Here is a 20,402-nt window from a genome sequence, read left to right on the forward strand (position 1 = left end):
CAGTTTTTAGTTTCCTTCTAATATTATGGGGGTTTTCCTGATTCTTATTTTCCTCATTATTGCTTAGCAGCCTTGAGGCTTCAGCAATAATACAAGATGTAAGCCTCTATATAAATTAATGCAACACTTTTGATTCAAGTGGGGCTATTTACTTCCAATTTATTTTCCTGTTTCCGTCCCAGGTAAGCCCTTAGAGGAAATAACATGGGCAGAAGAGAGAATGAGACTACCATGACCGAATTCATCCTGCTGGGCCTCTCTAGTAACCCTCAGACGAAGATCGCCCTCTTTGGCCTCTTTCTCCTCATCTACCTCATCACTGTGGTGGGCAACGGTCTCCTCCTCCTGCTTGCTGTGGTGGACCCCCGCCTGCACACCCCCATGTACTTCTTCCTTGGCAACCTGTCTTTCCTTGACATCTGCTATACTACCAGCACCATCCCCCAGATGTTGGCTCATTGTCTGTCAGCCAAGACCACCATTTCCCATTCTGGCTGTTACGCCCAAATGTACATCTCCCTCTTCTTGGGGACCACAGAGTGCCTCCTGCTGGCAATGATGTCCTACGACCGCTGGGTGGCTGTTTGCAACCCCCTGCGCTATAATATCATCATGAGCAATAAGGTTTGCACTGCTATGGCAACCATTTCATGGGGAAGCTCCTTCCTCCTGATCCTGGTACCTTCTCTCACCTCACAGGCCTCTCTATGTGGGCATAATGTTATTAACCACTTTCTGTGTGAGGTCCAGGCTATGCTCAAGTTGGCCTGCTCAGATACTAGTGGAAACCAGGTGTCAATGATTGCTACCAGTATCCTTACTCTGCTTCTTCCCTTCGGCTTCATCTTGGTCACCTATGCCCGTATTATCACCACCGTATTGAAAATGCAGTCCACAGAGAACAGGACCAAGGCCTTCTCAACCTGCAGTTCACATCTCATGGTGGTCACCATATTCTATGGAACAGCCATGTCAATGTACTTACAGCCTCAGACCAAGACATCCTCTGATCTAGACAAATACATTGCCATATTCTATGTCACCATCACACCCATGTTGAATCCACTGATCTATAGCTTAAGGAATAAGGATGTGAAACAAGCTTTCCGGAAAGTGACAGGGAGGAAGAGAGACCTCTGATACCTACCAGCCCCCTCCCTTTAATATAAGAAATGCTGGCCTTTTCTTTTTTCCTGTTTTATTAATTTGCTTAGGTGGCCTTTTCGTTTCATGTATATTTTTGAATAGGTGCACATTTGTACTGGTCCCCGCAAGTGTCTGTTCAACTGATACTTTTCTGTCTAGAAAAACCTATAATTTGTCACCTAAAGTATTGAAAAATACGGGAGCGAGGTTTAAGGATAGTGAAATAACGAAACAAATATTTCTGATGTCGAGCACTGACTTTTGAGCTTGGGAATTCAGCTGTTGTGGAATTTTGAATGTTTGCCCTGGAGAAATGTATTAACAGCATGAAGGACCTGAGCAAACAAATTCCAGAAGGGAACCTGTTTTAGTCTGCCACAACAAAAACATCAAAGACTCCTGTGGCACTTTAGTTGATTTCTTCTTAGGTTTCCATATATTCCTTCATTTTCAGATGTCTGATGATAAGGGCTAAAGTCCATTAAAGATTATGCCACAGGTCTGCACTTCCCTGGCCCGTGTCCACGCACTTTCCATTTTTTGTCCCTCCACATTCCCCAGGAAAACCCAGTCTCTACTGCTGAATTGGAACAAACAGCAATTCGGGTTTTCCACAAATTGCCACCTGCTCCAATTCAGTGGCAAAGAGTGGGTTTTCATGGGGAAAGTGGTGGGGCAAAAATAAATACATGCTTGGACATGGACTGGAAAGCCCAAATCTGTGCCTGGAAATGCAGCACAAAGGCAAGTGGTATAGAAACACAATTGTCTCAATTCAGCAGCTCCCTCAGAATCACAGAATTGTAGAGTTGGAAGGGACTCTGAGGACCATCTAGTCCAACCCCCTACAATGCACAAATAGGCAGCGGTCCCATAGGGGGATCAAACCGGCAACCTTGGCGTCATCAGCACCACGATCTAACCAACTCAGCTGTGCAACTTCCACAAGCAGAAGGTCCAGAACAGAGCTATGGTTGAGCTGGAGGACATGTCCCACCCAACTTTACATGCAATGCCATTTCCTGATGTTGAAATGAAGATGGCATCCCTAGCTTATGTGCTGCCCTGTGTAACCTAAAGATCTGTAACTGGGAAGCAAGCTTTTGAAATCCTGGCATGAAATCAAAACATGTTTTGAAATGTGTGGAACCAGTTGTGCACAGTCATATTTCTTTGGTTTTCAATATCTTAAATAAAAATGTTGCATGTCTCTGCAAATGTGTCAGTCTCTCCTTTTCCCTCTGAGCTCTTTTTGCCATGTGAGCAGGGAGTACAATGGTGTAAACCAGGCATAGGCAAACTTGGCCCACCAGATGTTTTTGACCTACAACTCCCATGATCTGTAGCTAGCAGGACCAGTGGTCAGGCATGATGGGAATTGTAGTCCCAAAAGAAGTGGAGAGCCAAGTTTCACTGCGCCTGGCATAAATCATCTGGGCAGCTGTTGTAGCATACATAAACAGTTTTTTCCTGATCTTTGGGTACATTTGTCACTGAGGAGAAAGAAAAAACTATTTAATTGCTAATGTGCAAGTGCTCCCTAATGAACTACAGTACAGAGTGGATTATCTCCCTGTGGATAAGATGACAGTCCTGGGAAATGACCAAGTTAGAGAATTTTGTTATCTAAACCTTCAATGAATCAGGAGTTTTTCGTCAGTTGTGAAAACTACTGCAAACATGTCCTGTTCCTGGCTGCAGTTTCTCTCTCCCCCCCACCCTAGATGGAGACAATGCATTTTTTAAATTCCACTGATCTATGGGATAGTTGTGGACTTATTTAAAATGCCCAAGCTATGGCACACAGTATCCTATTCTCTAATATTTGTAGGTAATTTGCATGTCTTTCATTTTTCACAAGTGAGGGAAAATTTGTGAACGGGTGCCAAAAACTCTGGAAGATTAAGTCATTGCTATGGTGAGTTACTGTCTTTCCTTTTCCTTCTAAGGATGTTAAATGAGAATTTAGGACAGAACCAGTTATGACTTTGTCTCCTGTAATAATATAATATAATACATGTCTTGATCGATGAGGCCATCTCGTCCGATACTCTTTGTTTCAAACAATGGTCACCCGTCATGGACCTGCTCCCTGATGCCGCCATGAAACTGATGGCATTTCCCTAGCCTTGTAATTTGTCCTCAGCATCTGGTATACAGAGTCATACCTCCTCTGCATGTTGATGTTTCATTTTTATCTATCCTGGCTTACAGTTCGGGATACTTTGATCCACGGGGGGGGGGGGGTTTCTAATGTAATTCCCTATTTTATTTTATATATATATTGTTTTTATTAGATTTTTCTAATTTACACTTCAAAATATTCATTTAAACAACCTTAAATCAATGACTTCCCTTCTTCTCTTTCTGTGGTTCATTTTGCATACTGTACATCCCTGCATATTTTAAATGAACTAAACCATTCAGTAATCCATTGTTACACCATCAAAACTTGTTTACACTGTTGAAGTTATCTTAATGGTACCAGCGTTTTTAAATGTACACAATTTTCACGCATATAATCAGGAAACAGTTTCCAGTCTTCTTTCAATGAATATTCTTCTTGTTCTCTTATTTTCTAACTCCCTTTAAAGTTGTCTAATGGCCATTGTTTCGTCTTGTGACAATAAAATTATACACGTTAATTATGCTTTTCATGGTGGTGGGATGTTAGAGGACTTCCTCTCCTTTGTTGTAAATATATTCAGTCTGAATTCAAGTTGCAATCCTAATTCTAGCTGATCTGACAGAAGTAAATCGCTGGAGAAGTGCAGTCTGACTAAGTTGCATTTCCAGACTTCTGCTCACATTATGATTAATATAAGTTCCATGGATTTCAGTGCTAGTTTCAGAGGTATGTATGTATGGGCTGATGATACTGAGAGCTACCCACAGTGGGCTACATTAAAAAACACAATAATTGTATGTACTGTGTGTGTGTGTGTGTGTGTGTGTATTGGGTCTACTATAAGCATGACTAAATCTGGATTGTTTTGTTGCGTGGGTGGTGGTGGGGTTTTCTGATGCTGCCTCTCACTTTTGTGTCTCATATACAATTACTCATTGCATCCCTTCTGCCCTTCTCAAGTTTGAAATTTAATGGCTTCCAAGACCTATTTCCCTCTTCCCACTCCCTGACTTCTTCAACTCCCCCTCCTTGCAGTTTTTAGTTTGCTTCTAATATTGTGGGGTTTTCCTGATTCTTATTTTCCTCATTATTGCCTAGCAGCCTTGAGGCTTCAGCAATAATACAAGATGTAAGCCTCAATATAAATTAATACAACACTCTTGGGTCAGGTGAGGCTATTTACTTCCAATTTATTTTCCTGTTTCCATCCCAGGTAAGCCCTTAGAGGGAGATAACATGGGCAGAAGAGAGAATGAGACTACCACGACAGAATTCATCCTGCTGGGCCTCTCTAGTAACCCTCAGACGAAGATCGCCCTCTTTGGCCTCTTTCTCCTCATCTACCTCATCACTGTGGTGGGCAACGGTCTCCTCCTGCTGCTTGCTGTGGTGGACCCCCGCCTGCACACCCCCATGTACTTCTTCCTTGGCAACCTGTCTTTCCTTGACATCTGCTATACTACCAGCACCATCCCCCAGATGTTGGCTCATTGCCTGTCAGCTAAGACCACCATTTCCCATTCTGGCTGTTATGCCCAAATGTACATCTCCCTCTTCTTGGGGATGACAGAATGCTTCCTGCTGGCGATGATGTCCTACGACCGCTGGGTGGCTGTTTGCAACCCCCTGCGCTATAATATCATCATGAGCAATAACGTTTGCATTGCTATGGCAACCATTTCATGGGGAAGCTCCTTCCTCCTGATCCTGGTACCTTCTGTCACCTCACAGGCCTCTCTATGTGGGCATAATGTTATCAACCACATCACGTGTGAGGTCCAGGCTATGCTCAAGTTGGCCTGCTCAGACACTAGTGGAAACCAGGTGTCAATGTTTGCCACCAGTATCCTTACTCTGCTTCTTCCCTTCGGCTTCATCTTGGTCACCTATGCCCGTATTATCACCACCGTGTTGAAAATGCAATCCACAGAGAACAGGACCAAGGCCTTCTCAACCTGTAGTTCACATCTCATGGTGGTCACCATATTCTATGGAACAGCCATGTCAATGTACTTACAGCCTCAAACCAAGACATCCTCAGATCTAGACAAATACGTTTCCTTATTCTATGGCACCGTCACACCCATGTTGAATCCACTGATCTATAGCTTAAGGAATAAGGATGTGAAACAAGCTTTCCGGAAAGTGACAGGGAGGAAGAGAGACCTCTGATACCTACCAGCCCCCTCCCTTTAATATCAGAAATGCTGGCCTTTTCTTTTGATGTATATTTTTGAATAGGTGCACATTTGTACTGGTCCCCACAAGTGTCTGTTCAACTAATACTTTTGTGTCTAGAAAAACCTATAATTTGTCACCTAAAGTCTTGCAAAATAGGAAAGTGAGGTTTATGGATAGTGAAATAATGAAACACAAACATTTCTGATGTCGAGCACTGACTTTTGAGCTTGGGAATTCAGCTGTTGTGGAATTTTGAATGTTTGACCTGGAAAATGTAGTAACAGCATGAAGGACCTGAGCAAACAAATTCCAGAAGGGAACCTGTTTTAGTCTGCCAGAACAAAAACATCAAAGACTCCTGTGGCACTTTAGATGATTTCTTCTTAGGTTTCCATATATTCCTTCATTTTCAGATGTCTGATGATAAGGGCTAAAGTCCATTAAAGATTATGCCACAGGTCTGCACTTCCCTGGCCCGTGTCCACTCACTTTCCATTTTTTGTCCCTCCACATTCCCCAGGAAAACCCAGTCTCTACTGCTGAATTGGAACAAACAGAAATTCGGGTTTTCCACAAATTGCCATTTGCTCCAATTCAGTGGCAAAGAGTGGGTTTTCATGGGGAAAGTGGTGGGGCAAAAATAAATACATGCTTGGACATGGACTGGAAAGCCCAAATCTGTGCCTGGAAATGTAGCACAAAGGCAAGTGTTATGGAAACACAATTGTCTCGATTCAGCAGCTCCCTCAGAATCACAGAATTGTAGAAGTCATAGGGACTCTGAGGACCATCTAGTCCAACCCCCTACAATGCACGAATAGGCAGCGGTCCCATAGGGGGATCAAACCGGCAACCTTGGTATCATCAGCACCATGATCTAACCAACTGAGCTGTGCAACTTCCACAAGCAGAAGGTCCAGAATAGAGCTATGGGTGAGCCGGAGGACATGTCCCACCCAACTTGGCATGCAATGCCATTTCCTGATGTTGAAATGAAGATGGCATCCCTAGCTTATGTGCTGCCCTGTGTAACCTAAAGATCTGTAACTGGGAAGCAAGCTTTTGAAATCCTGGCATGAAATCAAAACATGCTTTGAAATGTGTGGAACCATTTGTGCACAGTCATGTTTATTTGGTTTTCAATATCTTAAATAAAAATGTTGCATGTCTCTGCAAATGTGTCAGTCTCTCCTTTTCCCTCTGAACTCTTTTTGCCATGTGAGCAGGGAGTACAATGGTGTGAACCAGGCATAGGCAAACTTGGCCCACTAGATGTTTTTGACCTACAACTCCCATGATCTGTAGCTAGCAGGACCAGTGGTCAGGCATGATGGGAATTGTAGTCCCAAAACATCTGGAGGGCCGAGTTTGCCTATGCCTGGTGTAAACTCTTCCTAGGAGAAAAGTCTACCCTCCCAATAACCTTTTCCTTGGGAACTGGAAAGGGAAATATTACCATTTCCCTCTCTTCAGCACACATACACAGATAAAGGGAGAAAGACTTTTGAGTTGAACAAGGGAGTTCTCTGTGTTAAGAATATTTAAAAGGCCCAACAGACTATTATTCTAATGCTTCACTCACTTACTGCACAATTCTGTGTTTTTAAACTCTGCTGCAGGCTCTCTCTTGCTGGAGTGTGTGTTTAGCCCCGCACTTTAGATCTAGGGATCCAGCCAATTCTCCCACATGGAAGGTTTATATCTATTTTTCTCCCCACAAAATGGGAGTCAGATTGTCTGATATGGCCTGCTCAAAGCAGCTTATGCCCAGATGCTGATCAGATTCACATCTGTTTACAAGTGAAACTCAAAAAATTAGAATATTGTGGAAAAGTTCATTTATTTCAGTAATTCAACTTAAAAGGTGAAACTAATATATGAGATAGACTCATGACATGCAAAGCGAGATATGTCAAGCCTTTATCTCTTATAATTGTGATGTTTATGGCATACAGCTGATGAAAACCCCAAATTAACAATCTCAGAAAATTAGAATATTAATTATTAATATTGAGGCAGTAATTGATGCAAAAGGGGCCCAAACCAAGTACTGAGTACATGTGCATGCTTCTACTTCTCAGAGGTCCAATATTGCTCTATTTGCACTCCTTGTTTTGCTGATTTCATTTAATATTACAAAATGGCAATAAGCCTCCTTTCAAAGGAAACCAAAGTCAAGTAAGTGCTATTGCACATGGAGAAATGTAACAGTACAGTCTGTATCCTGTACAGTTTTTAATATTTTGAGGGGAGCTGCCCAGAGTGGCTGGGGCAACCTGGTCAGATGGCCGGCATAATATTATTATTATTATTATTATTATTATTATTATTATTATTCACTGCAAGAGTAGGCTGGACTGGGCTGATCTTGAAGTCTTCTGGGTCCAATCAAGGAACATAATGCTCAAGGGGGACATAACTTCTTATAGCAAGTAAACAATTCTCTAAGAGTACCAATTCCTTTGAGTTAATCAATCCCAAAGGCATTGAGATATGTTTGCTCCTCAGATCTGCAGCAAATACACTGGGATATTTTTTTAAATGCTTTGTGTATTCAAAGAACTAAGATATGCATAGGCTTATTCATGGGGTGTGATTACAAGAAATGGGTGTTTACTGGAGATAATACAAAAGAGACCCTTCTGCACTGGTAAATATATTTATGGTCCTTAATGCAACTTATTTCCCGGCTCCCTGTCCATCTGTTGGTCCACCTAGCTATTCATCTCTTGTTCTCACTATCTGGCTTTGCATCTTCATTTTGTTGTCCCTGCTTAGGATGGAGCTCAGTCTAACCACATCCCAAGGGCACCATGTTGGCTACCTCTGTAATGCAACATACTTTTGTTTTTTGAGGTGAGACTCTAGAATGTTCTGTGGGTTGTTAGGATGATCTAGGGCTGGGAGAAACTCTGCCCAGGAATCCTTGAGTGCTGCTGTCTGTGTGACAATAGTGAGCTCTCTGGCTTACTGGCCAGTCTCAGTAGAAGGCAGATTCATATGTTCCTATGTACCTGTCAGAGTAAACACTTTACTGACATGTGCCATTGACCTTAATCAACTTAAAGCAGCTTCAGGCAAGCCTGAGTCTATAAATGTGAAGGCAATTGAAGCCAGGCAAGTCAATGGGGCAAAGATCACACAGAACTGTTTTAACTAAATTGGTTTGTGGACTCAAAAACCATTGCAACCTTGAATTCAGAGTAGCTGAAAATCACACAGGAAGATTCATCTGGAACAGTGATTGCCAGCATCTCTCTTGCTGTCAATTGCCTTGCTTAACTGGTCTTCTAACAAATTTAGTTTAGCATTGTCTTCTCAGATTTTGCTGTGATTGTAGCATCCATAAACACCAAGCAGAGGAAATGGATGGGGGAAAGGCTGGGAAATATTTTATATTCCTCTTTGATCCCTTAGGCAACTTTACTGTTGCCCACCAAGAACGATAGCCCACTTCCAAAACTCTGACATGAGTCCACTGACTAAACAGGGCACTGTGGAATGTATTGACTTCACAGCTTGTTCCTCAGCTTTCCTCCCATCTCTATCTTGGAAAAAAGAAAAGAAAACCCATGAACGTTGCTAGTACTCAAAATTCAAGTGCCTGTGATTGGGTGGGGAATGGAGCTCATTCCCATCCAGTTTGCAAGCATTTCCCCACCTGAAGCAGTGCTTACTTACTACAGGAAATGCTTTTATTTTTTAAATGGCTGTTGATAAGACTGGGCTATCCCAGTTCCTCTCAGAACAACCCTTTGAGGCAGCTTAGGCTGAGAAAGACTGCCTACGGTCACTGCTACTAAACTTCATGGTCAAACAAATATTTGAGCCAAGGTCCCAGGTGTCCAATATGACACATCCTGCATCTAAGAGAGTTGTGTTATGTTAATCTGCTCTCAGTTACATTATTACAGAAAGATCTGTATTTACAGGGGCAGAATCTACTTTCTCATAGCATTCTACACCCGAAACAGTCAACATGGCTATCCAGATGTTTCTGGACTAGAACTCCCACCATTCCTGACCGCTGCCCAAGTTGGCTGAGGCAGATGGGCGTTGTAGACTAGAAACATCAGGAAGGCTCCATGTTGGCTTTCCGAGCCCAGCAGTGTGGGATTCATGCAGCGTTGTCAATAGAGCAGAAGTATGAAGTGAAGCAGAGACTGCAAAGCTAACAGAGGAAGCAAAGGATGAGAAATCTCTGCTGTGATGCACATTGGTGAGGCAACAGGAGTTGAAGTGAGGTTTGGGAAGGAGAAGAGGAAGACACTAACAAACTGATAGAGATGGCAGAGCAGCTTGCCTCAACTAGGCTTGCCCCACGTCTACAGATGTCATGGGACTCCAACTCCCATCAGACCCAGCAAGCATGGCCAATGGTCATGGAAGATGGGAGCTGTAGTCCAGCAGCATCTTCAGGGCATCTAGTGGACAAAGGCTGGGCTTGAAACACAAGTTGGAAAGAAGAAAAAGAAAGAAAGAAGGAAGGAAGGAAAGAAAGAAACTGATGCTGAAGGTGCAAGGGAGAGACAGGGAGACAGAAATGAATAATCGGGTATCTTATAGATCAGGAAACAAATAGGGAAGAAAGGACAGATTACATAGAATCAGAATTGTAGAGTTAGAAGGGACCATGTGGGTCATCTAGTCCAACTGCAATACAGGATTTTTTTTTGCCCCAGGTGGGGCTCAAACCTAAGACCCAGAGATTAAGAGTCTCATGCTCTACCCCTTGAGCTATCCCAGCTCTTACTGTAACTCACGGTGTGCTTGGGAGATCAGATGAAATAAATACAACCATGTGAATGGGGCTTTGTGTGTGCTGGGAATAAGCATGATTTTCAGTTATGGGTGTGGTCCCTCCGTTTGGTCTCCTAAATCTCTCCCACATTTCAGGTACAGGAGGTGAGGCAGATGGGAAACCAAACCGCGACAACATCATTTGTGTTCCTGGGCTTCTCCAGCTTCCCGGAGCCCCAAGCCCTGTTCTTCCTCCTGTTTCTGACCATGTATATCACCACCTTGCTGGGCAATGCTCTTATCCTGGTGACCGCAGGGCTAGATTCTGGCCTCCGTACACCCATGTACTATTTCATCCAGCACCTGTCGTTCCTGGACATTTGCTATTCCTCCGTCACTCTGCCCCACATGCTCAAGAATCTGTTGACGGAGACAAAAACCATCTCCATCCTGGGCTGCCTGGCTCAGCTTTACTTCTTGGTGACTTTTGTAGGGGTCGAGTGCCTCCTCCTGGCCGTGATGGCGTATGACCGATACGCCGCCATCTGCCACCCACTTACGTACACCATCTTCATGAACAGGAAGCTGTGTACCCGGCTGGTGGCAGCCTCCTGGGCCTGCGGCTTCCTCAATTCAGTCCTGCACACGGCCATGACCGCTCTCCTGCCCTTCTGTGCCTCTCACAACCTGGACCATTTGTTCTGTGACGTCCCCCAGCTACTCAAGCTGTCTTGCGCAGACACATTCCCAAACCAAATCACCTTGCTGGCAGTCACCCTGCTGCTCGGCGTCAGTCCTTTCCTTTGCATCGTGGTTTCCTACGTCCGCATCGTGGCGGCCATCTTGAGAATCCGTACTAACCGAGGCCGCCGCAAGGCGTTCTCCACCTGCACTTCGCACCTCACGGTGGTCACCTTATTCTATGTCACCTGCATGTTCAATTATAATAGGCCCAGTGCCAGTCGTTCTGTATATTTTGACACCTTGGCAACTGTGCTCTACAATGTTGTGACGCCAATGCTGAACCCTATCATATATTGCCTGAGGAACAAAGAAGTGAAGGACGCCATGAGGCGTTTGCTACACCCCAAGACACTGTCCTCTTTCTAGCACGAATTATTAACCAAAATTCCTGATTTTGGAGACAACTATACAGTATATACTTGCTGTCGACACACACACAGGGGCTCCAACTTCGGAACCAGCAACTAGGCGGGCCACTGGCATGATCCAGCAAGGATATTCTTGTGCGGTTATGGTTCAGGGGACTCCTGTCTACCAGCCTTCAGGTTCAGTCATCTCTTCCATCACCAACATTACCTACTCTCCAACATTTCTCCAACAAAAATAGGAGAATGTTGATGAAAATAGGAACGTCTTATCAGTGTCAGTTGGGAACTCAGCCTTCCTTCCTAGCTGATGACTCTGTAGTCTCTGACTTGCTGTCTTTGTCACTGCTGGACTCCAGGACTCCATGATGCCATATGCCAATGTGTGTATTATAATAATAATTTTATTATCTGTACCCCGCCCATCTAACTGGGTTGCCCCAGCCACTTTGGGTGGCTTCCAACACATATAAAAACATAATAAAACATTACACATTAAAAGGCTTCCTTATATAGGGCTGGGAATCAGTGCTTGATTTGGGATAAGGGTGGAATGCCATCCTAATTCTCTTCAGGAAGAGGTTTCTTTTGAGGTGGATGTAACACTTCAGACCTCACCTTGCCACACACACACACACACACACACACACCAAAGTCATCCCTCTTCCTCCCAAACCACCCTTTTGTTCTTTTACATTATGCACTGTCCTTAGTGACAAGTCAGATGTGAATAGAGCCCAACAAAAAGAAGACTTAAGTACTGTGTGGTTGGAGGACATTGGTGGAATATTAATTGGCCTTGTTAACTGGCTGCATGCAAGATGGGGCTTACATGTTACCTGTAGTTACTGAACCCTGGCAGCATCCCTGGGTGGCCTCAATGACCAGGCACCTTTTTTGCAGTACCTTCTTGGTTATAGCTCCCTAGTAATGGAACTTCCTCCAAGGAGGCAGCGGTTTCCACATACAGTAGTACCTTGGTTTACGAACTTAATCTGTTCCGGAAGTCCGTTCTTAAACCAAGGTGTGCTTTCCCATAGCACTGGGGGACTCAATTTACAAATGGAACTCACTCAACATGTTCTGCTTCCAAGGCAAAGTTCACAAACCAAAACACCTACTTCCGGGTTTGCAGCGTTCTTAATCCAAGTTGTTCATAAACTAAGCTGGTCTTAAACCAAGGTACCACTGTAATTAGGTTTTGGGTTGTCACATACCCAACCTTGGAAGTCAAGAACCTGCCTTTTCCCCCTCAAGTCTTTAGATTGCTTGATTAAACGGAAAACAAACACATGGCTAGCCAGTGTGTTGTACTTGGACCAGAGAAACCTGAGTTCCAATCCCCCCACTACCATTACGCTCACAGAGCTATCCTGAGTGAGTCATTCCATGGACCATTAACACCTAAAGAAGGCTACATTCTGAGGAATCATTCGCCTTTAAAAACTGTGATTTGGAGTGGGGAATTAAAGCAACTCCTCTCTTTCCTCCAGCTAGTCGTGATTCAGTCACCATGGTGGTAAGGGGTCAGAGGAGATGGCTTACTCAGAGCCCTTCCCTAGAGCAGGAGGAAGGGGCAGTGTGTTTCATTGCCTTCCTTACCTGGTCTGTTATTTTTTCACAGGGAAGCTGTTGTTTGTTTGTACATCTGGGGGCAGATGTCTTGCTCTTGTGGGGAGGTAGTATTACGAGTTTTAGGGTGGGGGCGAAGCAGGCTGTATGTGCACTTAACATTCATCTTTATGGCAGCAACATGTTAGTTCAACTTGTGCAAATGGTATGAACTGTAATGATTTTTTTAAAACAGAAAAATAATGCAAAATACAGGGAAAATATGGAATTTTAGGAATGAAGGGAAGGGGATCTGGCTTCATTAACCTGAGCTTTACTCAACGAGTGTAGATGGCGTACACACAAATGAAACGCTTCAGTGTAACCAAGGCAATTATATTTACAAAACAAATGCCAAACACACCGAAATGCAAAGTCCAGATCTCAGCATTCAGTATTTCCTGCCATGTAACGTGAGATCGCATTGCGCACCTCCTCGCCTCCCGACTCACTGCTGGTTTCGTAGGAATGGCAGTCCTCGTTATATGCTGCCAACAGTACGTGCTCAGAGATGTCCACACCTTCGGGAACGGCGTGCCCCTTGGTCTCACAAATATTGTGCAGCACGACACATGCGGTGACCACCGCCAAAACGTTCTCCTCTGCCACTGGCAGCCTCGCAGTGAGGCAACGCCACCTTGCCTTGAGCCTGCCAAAGGCCTGCTGGACCACGCTGTGGCAGTGGTTGAAAGTCCTATTGTAGATGGTCTTCCTCTGGTCCAAGGGGCCTCCGTAGGGCTTCATGAGCCACTTCCGCATAGGATAGGTGCTATGGGCGAGTATTAGAGGTGGGATCTCCACACCCTGAATGTTGATAGTCGGGTTCCCCGGGACAAAGGTACCCTCGTCCATAGCCTGGCACAGCGCAGATTTGCGGAAGATCTGCACGTCGTCGTGTTTCTTCCCGCTCCATCCCACTTCAATGTTAGTAAAACGGCCGGTGTGGTCGGTTGTCCCTTGAAGCAGAATGGAACAGAAGTTCTTTGGCTTGTTGCACTCGTCTCCCGGACCCGTAGCGGCTATTATGGACAGATGTGTCAAGTCCATTGCACCAACGCAGTGAGGGAATCCCATCTTCCTGAAACCATCCATGATCTGTAAGCGGCAACAAAAAAGTAGTAAATTTAAAAACGGTTGTTTTGTGGTTGTGCCAACAATTTCACCCCAAAAATGTCCACACAGCACACCCACCACGTCCAAAAAAAGTCACAGTGATATGGCATAGTAGCAAGCTGTGTTCTTTTTTGTGCTGTGTAAGTATTTTTTACTAATTTTGCATTGCAAGTGCAAAACAGAAAAACACTGTTCAGGAAACAGGTACATTCCATATAAACTACAATGCAAATATATGTGAGTTTCTGCCCCTTGTTCCCAAATTATTCTGTCCCACTGCAGCAATCCATGCAGTTTCGAACAATTCAGCCATTTTGTATCGGAAATCTCTTCCACATAATATAAAACATGGCAGGTCACCAATAGGATTTCAGCAAGTGGTATTCTGACACTGCGCAACTGTTGTGTTTTCATGCTTATATTAGTTTTATTAATCTACATTGAAGTTTTATCTGTATAACTATATTATCTGTTCTCGAAGCTACCAGCATGAGTTTGACCAAACTGCGGGAGGCAAGACAGGAGGGCCTGGCATGCTCTGGTCCATGGGGTCACGAAGAGTCGGACCCGACTAAATGACTAAACAACAACAACAATATTATCTGTAAGCTGAATTGAGTCTGAGTCTGAGGAAAAGGTGGGATGATGATGATGATGATGATGATGATGATGATGATAGTAAGCTGCCTAGGGAAGATTTTATATCTGGGAAGGTGGGATGAAAATGTCAAAGAAAGCAGCATTTTGCTACACTGACTACTCCATAAGTACCCACAGATACAATGGCAATTGCCACATGTAGTTATAGGTAAAACGTTGGACAGATGGCAAGAATAATATCAATTAGCATATGTTCTTACGCTATCAATATTATTCTTGCCATCTGTCCAACTTTTTAGCTATAACTATAAACATACGTTTAAAGAAGATTGGAAAAGGTTTATTGAATGTATGGAAAATAATAGTGTACAGTATAGCTGAAAATGCTGGCAGCGTTAAGATAAATTCAACAGTAAGTTTTGATGGATGCAGTAAATAAGTTTTGACAGAGGCAGTAATGGAATACCGATTGGTATAGTTTTTGTTAAAGTATGCAGGGATTTAAGATATGTAAAATGAAGCATGGAAAGAGAAAAAGGGAAGTCTTTGATATCTTAAGAATGTAAAATGAGTATTTGAAATTGTAAAACAGAAAAAATATCTATCTATATCTATCTATCTATCTATCTATCTATCTATCTATCTATAGCTATTTTTCCTTTGCAATGTGCAACTCAACACACTCACACACCCTCCAGACAACGCAGCAGTGTGGCACAGCGGTATTAGTTTGAAGCTGTGCAACTGTAGCAACTTTTTTAAGAACACATTTTAAAAAAACTTTACCTTCCAGTAGTCGCCCAAATAGATTGTCTTCTGGACGAGCAGGTGCTTGATGGCAAAGCACACCTCCAGAACGATCTCTCCCACCGTTGACCTCCCAACTCCAAACTGCACGGCAACTTCGCGGTAGCACTTCAGATTAGAGAGCCACCACACGGCGATAGCGACCCGCTTCTCGACAGGGATGGCTTCCCGCATGATAGTTCTCTGCCTCTGGAGCTGGGGTCGGAGCACGTCCGCAATTTCGAAGAGGGTCCCTCGGCTCATCTGGAAGCTCTCGATCCACGTTTCGTCGTCCCGGGTTCCCAGCATGGAACGCTCCCACCAATGCTGCTTGGTTGGGCAGACCCACCAGCGCCGCAATTTCGGCCCGCTTTCCAACAAGGTGACGATAGGAACCATATGTCTGCAGCTCCTCCTCCTCTGAATGATGCGCCGAGTCCTCAAGATGTGGTTCTGAATCGCCCGCCCTATCAGCACTCTCCTCCTCTGCCGCCTTCTGATACTCATAAGATAGGCGTTGCATCGGCTGATGGCTGAGTGGAGCACAGCAACCAACACCTCAAGGTGTAACTTCAGCAGCTGGAGCAACACATGAGGTTCCATGCTGCGCAAGGAACGGAACGGTGTTGGAAGTCACAGGAGCAACGTTGAACGAAGGAGGTTTTTGAGCAGAGGTTGGGTGACCTTCTGTCATGGATGCTTCAGTTGAGATTCCTGCATTGCAGCAGGTTAGAATAAGGTTGGATCTACACAAAGGGGAAAAACCCCAGCTATAAATAAGTCAGAAATTAAATCATTACAGTGGTACCTCGGGTTAAGTACTTAATACGTTCTAGAGGTCTGTTCTTAACCTGAAACTGTTCTTAACCTGAGGTACCACTTTAGCTAATTGGGCCTCCCACTGCCGCTGCAGCACAATTTCTGTTCTCATCCTGAAGCAAAGTTCTTAACCCAAGGTACTATTTCTGGGTTAGCGGAGTCTGTAGCCTGAAGCGTATGTAACCCGAGGTACCACTGTATAACAAACAAACAAAAAAACCCGTGATGGAAAATCACGAAGATTTTTTTTGCTCTCCAGCACCATCTATAGTGTTGCATGTTTATAACGCATTCATAGCACAGGTTTTTTTTACTAATATAGCTGAGTCCTAGATGACACAACTCTACAATTCTGTGAGTCTAAAAAATTTACAGCAGAAAACAAACAAATTATGTGGGCAATGCTATATCAAGGTGAAACTTCTCATCCTACTGTGCCCACTGGTGTGGACAGCATATGGTAAAATGTTAGCAAAAACACATTATAAAGGAGCATATTGGTCTGTCTTAATGCTAAGCCACGGTTTGTTTCACAAACCACAAGTTGTCTCATAGATGATCAAACATACCAGTTTGCTTCTCCACAGTTTAGTTTATTTTCCAGCTACTCTTGCCCCATCCCTTTGCTTCCTTAAAAAAAAAGTTATTCCTTGTTTACGTTTTTGAATTACAACAAAAGCAAAAACGAAACAAGCATCAAGACATAATTAAAACAAGCCAAGATTTATAGGTCAACAAGCTGTGGCTTCAGATGGTGGTTTGATGGCAATAAAGAAACCATAGTTAAGCCATAGGACATGGTTCACATTTAATGCCACACCATCATGTAATAAACCACAGTTCCACAAATCAAGGTTTAGTGTTGTGTGTGAACCAGACTGATGCCTTCTACACACTGATGACAAGGAGAATGAGGCCTTGTGTAGCACTGTCTCCTCCAGATGTTGTTGGATTCCCATCACCCCTGACCACTGGGCATGCTGGCTGGGAGTGATGAGAACCGTAGCCTAGCAACATCAAGTTAGCTGCATTTGCGGAAGGGGCTTACAGTCTAACGGTTCCTGTGGACAATTCAGCATCCTTCCTGATTTGCTTTACCCTGCAGCTAACTATTTACTGTGCTTTCCTTTGGATTTCCTTGTGGGGCACTTACACAACAAAAAGCCAGTTACAGATAGGTAGCCGTGTTGGTCTGCCATAGTCAAAACAAAAAAAATTCCTTCCAGTAGCACCTTAAAGACCAACTAAGTTAGTTCTTGGTATGAGCTTTCGTGTGCATGCACACTTCTTCAGATACACAGAAGAAGTGTGCATGCACACGAAAGCTCATACCAAGAACTAACTTAGTTGGTCTTTAAGGTGCTACTGGAAGGAATATTTTTTTGTTTTGACAACAAAAAGCATTCATCCTGATTTACTCCTGGTGTGTTTACATGCCTTCCCATTCATCATTTGCTCATCCCACACTTCTCAGTGCATTACACTGTCAGTTCCCTAACCGCAGAAGATCCATTTTTATTCATTTTAAAGCGGGGTTTCTTGCACCAGGATGACAGCGTACCTAATTTTATGCAGGAATCCGTCTCACAACACACAGAGAGTCTGGAGGTGCCTAAATACAGGCACAGGCAAACAACAGGAAATGGGAGTCAGCGAGTTGGTTTATAAGAAGCATGAAGAGGAAGGTCATGTGATTATTTCCACTATGCCTACTTATTGGCTCAGTCACAACATACAGTGGTACCTCAGGTTAGGTACTTAATTCGTTCCGCAGGTCCGTTCTTAACCTGAAACTGTTCTTAACCTAAAGCACCACTTTAGCTAATGGGGCCTCCAGCTGCCGACAGAGCACGATTTCGGTTCTCACCCTGAAGCAAAGTTCTTAACCCGAGACACTATTTCTGGGTTAGCGGAGTCTGTAACCTGAAGCGTATGTAACCTGAAGCGTATGTAACCCGAGGTACCACTGTATAGGGAACAGGGGATAGAGCGATGATTCCAGAAGGAACAGGAAGCCGGAAGCTTCCCCTTCCTATTTCTCCAGGAGTGTGTCAAGGCAGGCGGTGGGTAGGCTACAATCTCCCTCAGCGCTGTTTAAAGAGCTGCCAGGGGGAAGGTGAGGAATTGATCCTGTCCCCAGAGGGGGACTCCTCAGCCCCTGCTGTCTTGTGATCAAGAAGTAATACCAAGTTCCAGTACTGGGTTTGTGTGCATGGGCGTAGTCGGGGGTGGGTGGGGGTCAGCTGCTCCCCCCTAAATCAAGTAAATAAATAAAAGTGCTTAACTGACCAATTGCATCGCAAATAGCTTGGTTCCGCCCCCCGCCCAACATAAACCCTGCCCACCCCCCCTAAATAAATCCTGGCTACGCCCATTTTTTTAATTTGTGTATGTGTGTTTGTATGGGGAAATAAGAAAAATACAAAAACCCAGCATTTTGGCTCTTTGGACCAGCGCTACCCCGGCGGACCAGGCGCCCTTTTCTGCTGCTGCGCGGCAACTTTCTTCCCAGTTCAGTGGCAACCGCGGCTTGACCTTCCCACTCTCCTCCATCCTAATAATTTGGAAGGGAGGCGGGAGAAAGAGAGATCGAGATCAGACCCCCCCCCTCCCCACACTCCCTGTTAGGCTTGGAGGGAGGCAGCTGCCTGACCCCCCACGCTCCCCCCTCCAAATCTGCACTGCTCTTCCGCCTGCGTCTGCCATCGCTGTTGCTGATCCAACGAGGGAGCATTTGTCTGCACACACAAACGCTTGCAAAAGTTATTTCTTTTTTAATGCACTGGGTAAGGATCGCTTCAAGGATCCGACACGCCCCCTCTCCCCGCTTCTCTTTTGGAGAACAGGCGCCCCTTTACCCCGCCCCAGCTCGAAAAACGGGGTGGCGACAACCCAAAAAACAACCCCAGACAGACGCATCACAGCGGATCCAGAGTGCCGCGGCGAAGGGCGGGTCTTCCGGAGGACCTTTGAAATTTGGGCTCTTCTCTAACTAAGGCTCGCCTTCGCCTAATCCCGCCGAAGGATTCGCGGGTTCCAGGAGATCCCCTCTTTCCTTACCTGCGTTCCGAGGGAAGTGCGCAAGCGCGATCCCTCCTCCTTCTCCCGAAAGGCGCCGCTTTGCGATCTGCGTGCTTTGCTCAATGAGGGCGTGGGGTGGGGATTCCTCCCCATGCTCCCTTGCTTAGGGTCGCTGCCGGGGTTCCTTTTTCTTTTTCGGTCACTCTCGTACCCTAATTGGATTGTGATCTTCTGAACCGCTTGCCGAGCTAATCTCATCAAGAGATGTAAACATGATCTAGGCCAGCGATTTGGTTTTTTTTACTTTTGCAATGCAGATTCCTGGCTCTTCTGAACCAAGCCTTCTTCAAATGGGGAAGCAAAGTGGAAACCCACAGAAGGTCTTTAGCAGGAACAGGGCACCCTGGTACACCTAGGCGGGTAGCCTACTGGTGTTTTCTTCACCTTGCTTCGCTATTTACTTGTCTGTTAGGTTGCTGCAGGTGAGCAGAAAACAACAGAAATATTTAGGAAAGTTAACTTTCAGTTTATTTCCCCCCATTTTTATTTTAATCGAGATTCCACACAAGTATGTACAAATAGACAGGTTCTGGAGCATCAAACAGCATTTCAGACAAGTTTTTTGTGGAATGTAATAAGATACCAAATCACTAAAACCCTGTTTTTATTACAGTGACTAACAAAGAAGCGATATTAAATTATAAATATAAAATGTTTTTAATGATTGGCTTATATTTTATTTATTATTACAAATAATGTATTTGTTTTGTTAGTTGCTATGATAAATACAGCACTGAGAATCTCTGAAAATCATTTTAAAAGCACACACACGCAGACACAAAGAATAACACCTACCCTGCCATGACAGCCAGTTAGTGGCCAAAGAACAAGCTTCCTCAAACTCAGCCCTCCAGATGTTTTGAGACTACAATTCCCATCATCCCTGACCACTGGTCCTGCTAGCTAGGGATCATGGGAGTTGTATGCCAAAAACATCTGGAGGGCCAGGTTTGAGGAAGCCTGGCGAGGAAAAAGGCCTGTTGGAAGAATTAAAAAAATTAAAAGACTAGGGGGGGTAGGAACGAAGGGTAAAATTTTTAGGAGAGAGGGGAAATTAAAATTAATAATTATTACACAGAGAGGAAACC

General features: G+C 44.4%; 4 protein-coding genes across 4 annotated transcripts; 3 read left to right on the top strand and 1 right to left on the bottom strand.

Moving 5' to 3' along the window:
- Positions 1-204: 204 nt before the first annotated feature.
- Positions 205-2,029, top strand: LOC307200189 (olfactory receptor 13H1-like; the record flags this gene model as incomplete). The annotated part of the gene is made up of 1 exon (XM_079948607.1): positions 205-2,029. One exon carries the CDS (start codon positions 205-207, stop codon positions 1,138-1,140), a length of 936 nt encoding a protein of 311 aa, XP_079804733.1. The 3' UTR covers positions 1,141-2,029.
- A 2,455-nt stretch (positions 2,030-4,484) lies between these two features.
- Positions 4,485-5,446, top strand: LOC307200192 (olfactory receptor 13H1-like; the record flags this gene model as incomplete). The annotated part of the gene is made up of 1 exon (XM_079948610.1): positions 4,485-5,446. The coding sequence occupies exon 1, from the start codon at positions 4,511-4,513 to the stop codon at positions 5,444-5,446; it is 936 nt and encodes a 311-aa protein (XP_079804736.1). The 5' UTR covers positions 4,485-4,510.
- Positions 5,447-10,369: 4,923 nt separating this feature from the next.
- LOC307200539 (olfactory receptor 5V1-like) lies at positions 10,370-11,305 on the top strand (the record flags this gene model as incomplete). Its single annotated transcript, XM_079949075.1, has 1 exon — positions 10,370-11,305. The coding sequence occupies one exon, from the start codon at positions 10,370-10,372 to the stop codon at positions 11,303-11,305; it is 936 nt and encodes a 311-aa protein (XP_079805201.1).
- Positions 11,306-13,235: 1,930 nt separating this feature from the next.
- Positions 13,236-19,318, bottom strand: LOC307200132 (uncharacterized protein). Its single transcript, XM_079948530.1, has 3 exons — positions 19,294-19,318; positions 15,415-16,160; positions 13,236-14,010 (listed from the first exon to the last, which is right to left on the bottom strand). Exons 2-3 carry the CDS (start codon positions 16,015-16,017, stop codon positions 13,300-13,302), a joined length of 1,314 nt encoding a protein of 437 aa, XP_079804656.1. The 5' UTR covers positions 16,018-16,160; positions 19,294-19,318; the 3' UTR covers positions 13,236-13,299.
- Positions 19,319-20,402: the final 1,084 nt, after the last annotated feature.

The sequence above is a fragment of the Podarcis cretensis genome, assembly GCF_951804945.1.
Source record: "Podarcis cretensis genome assembly, chromosome: 13".
Classification (NCBI taxonomy): domain Eukaryota; kingdom Metazoa; phylum Chordata; class Lepidosauria; order Squamata; family Lacertidae; genus Podarcis; species Podarcis cretensis.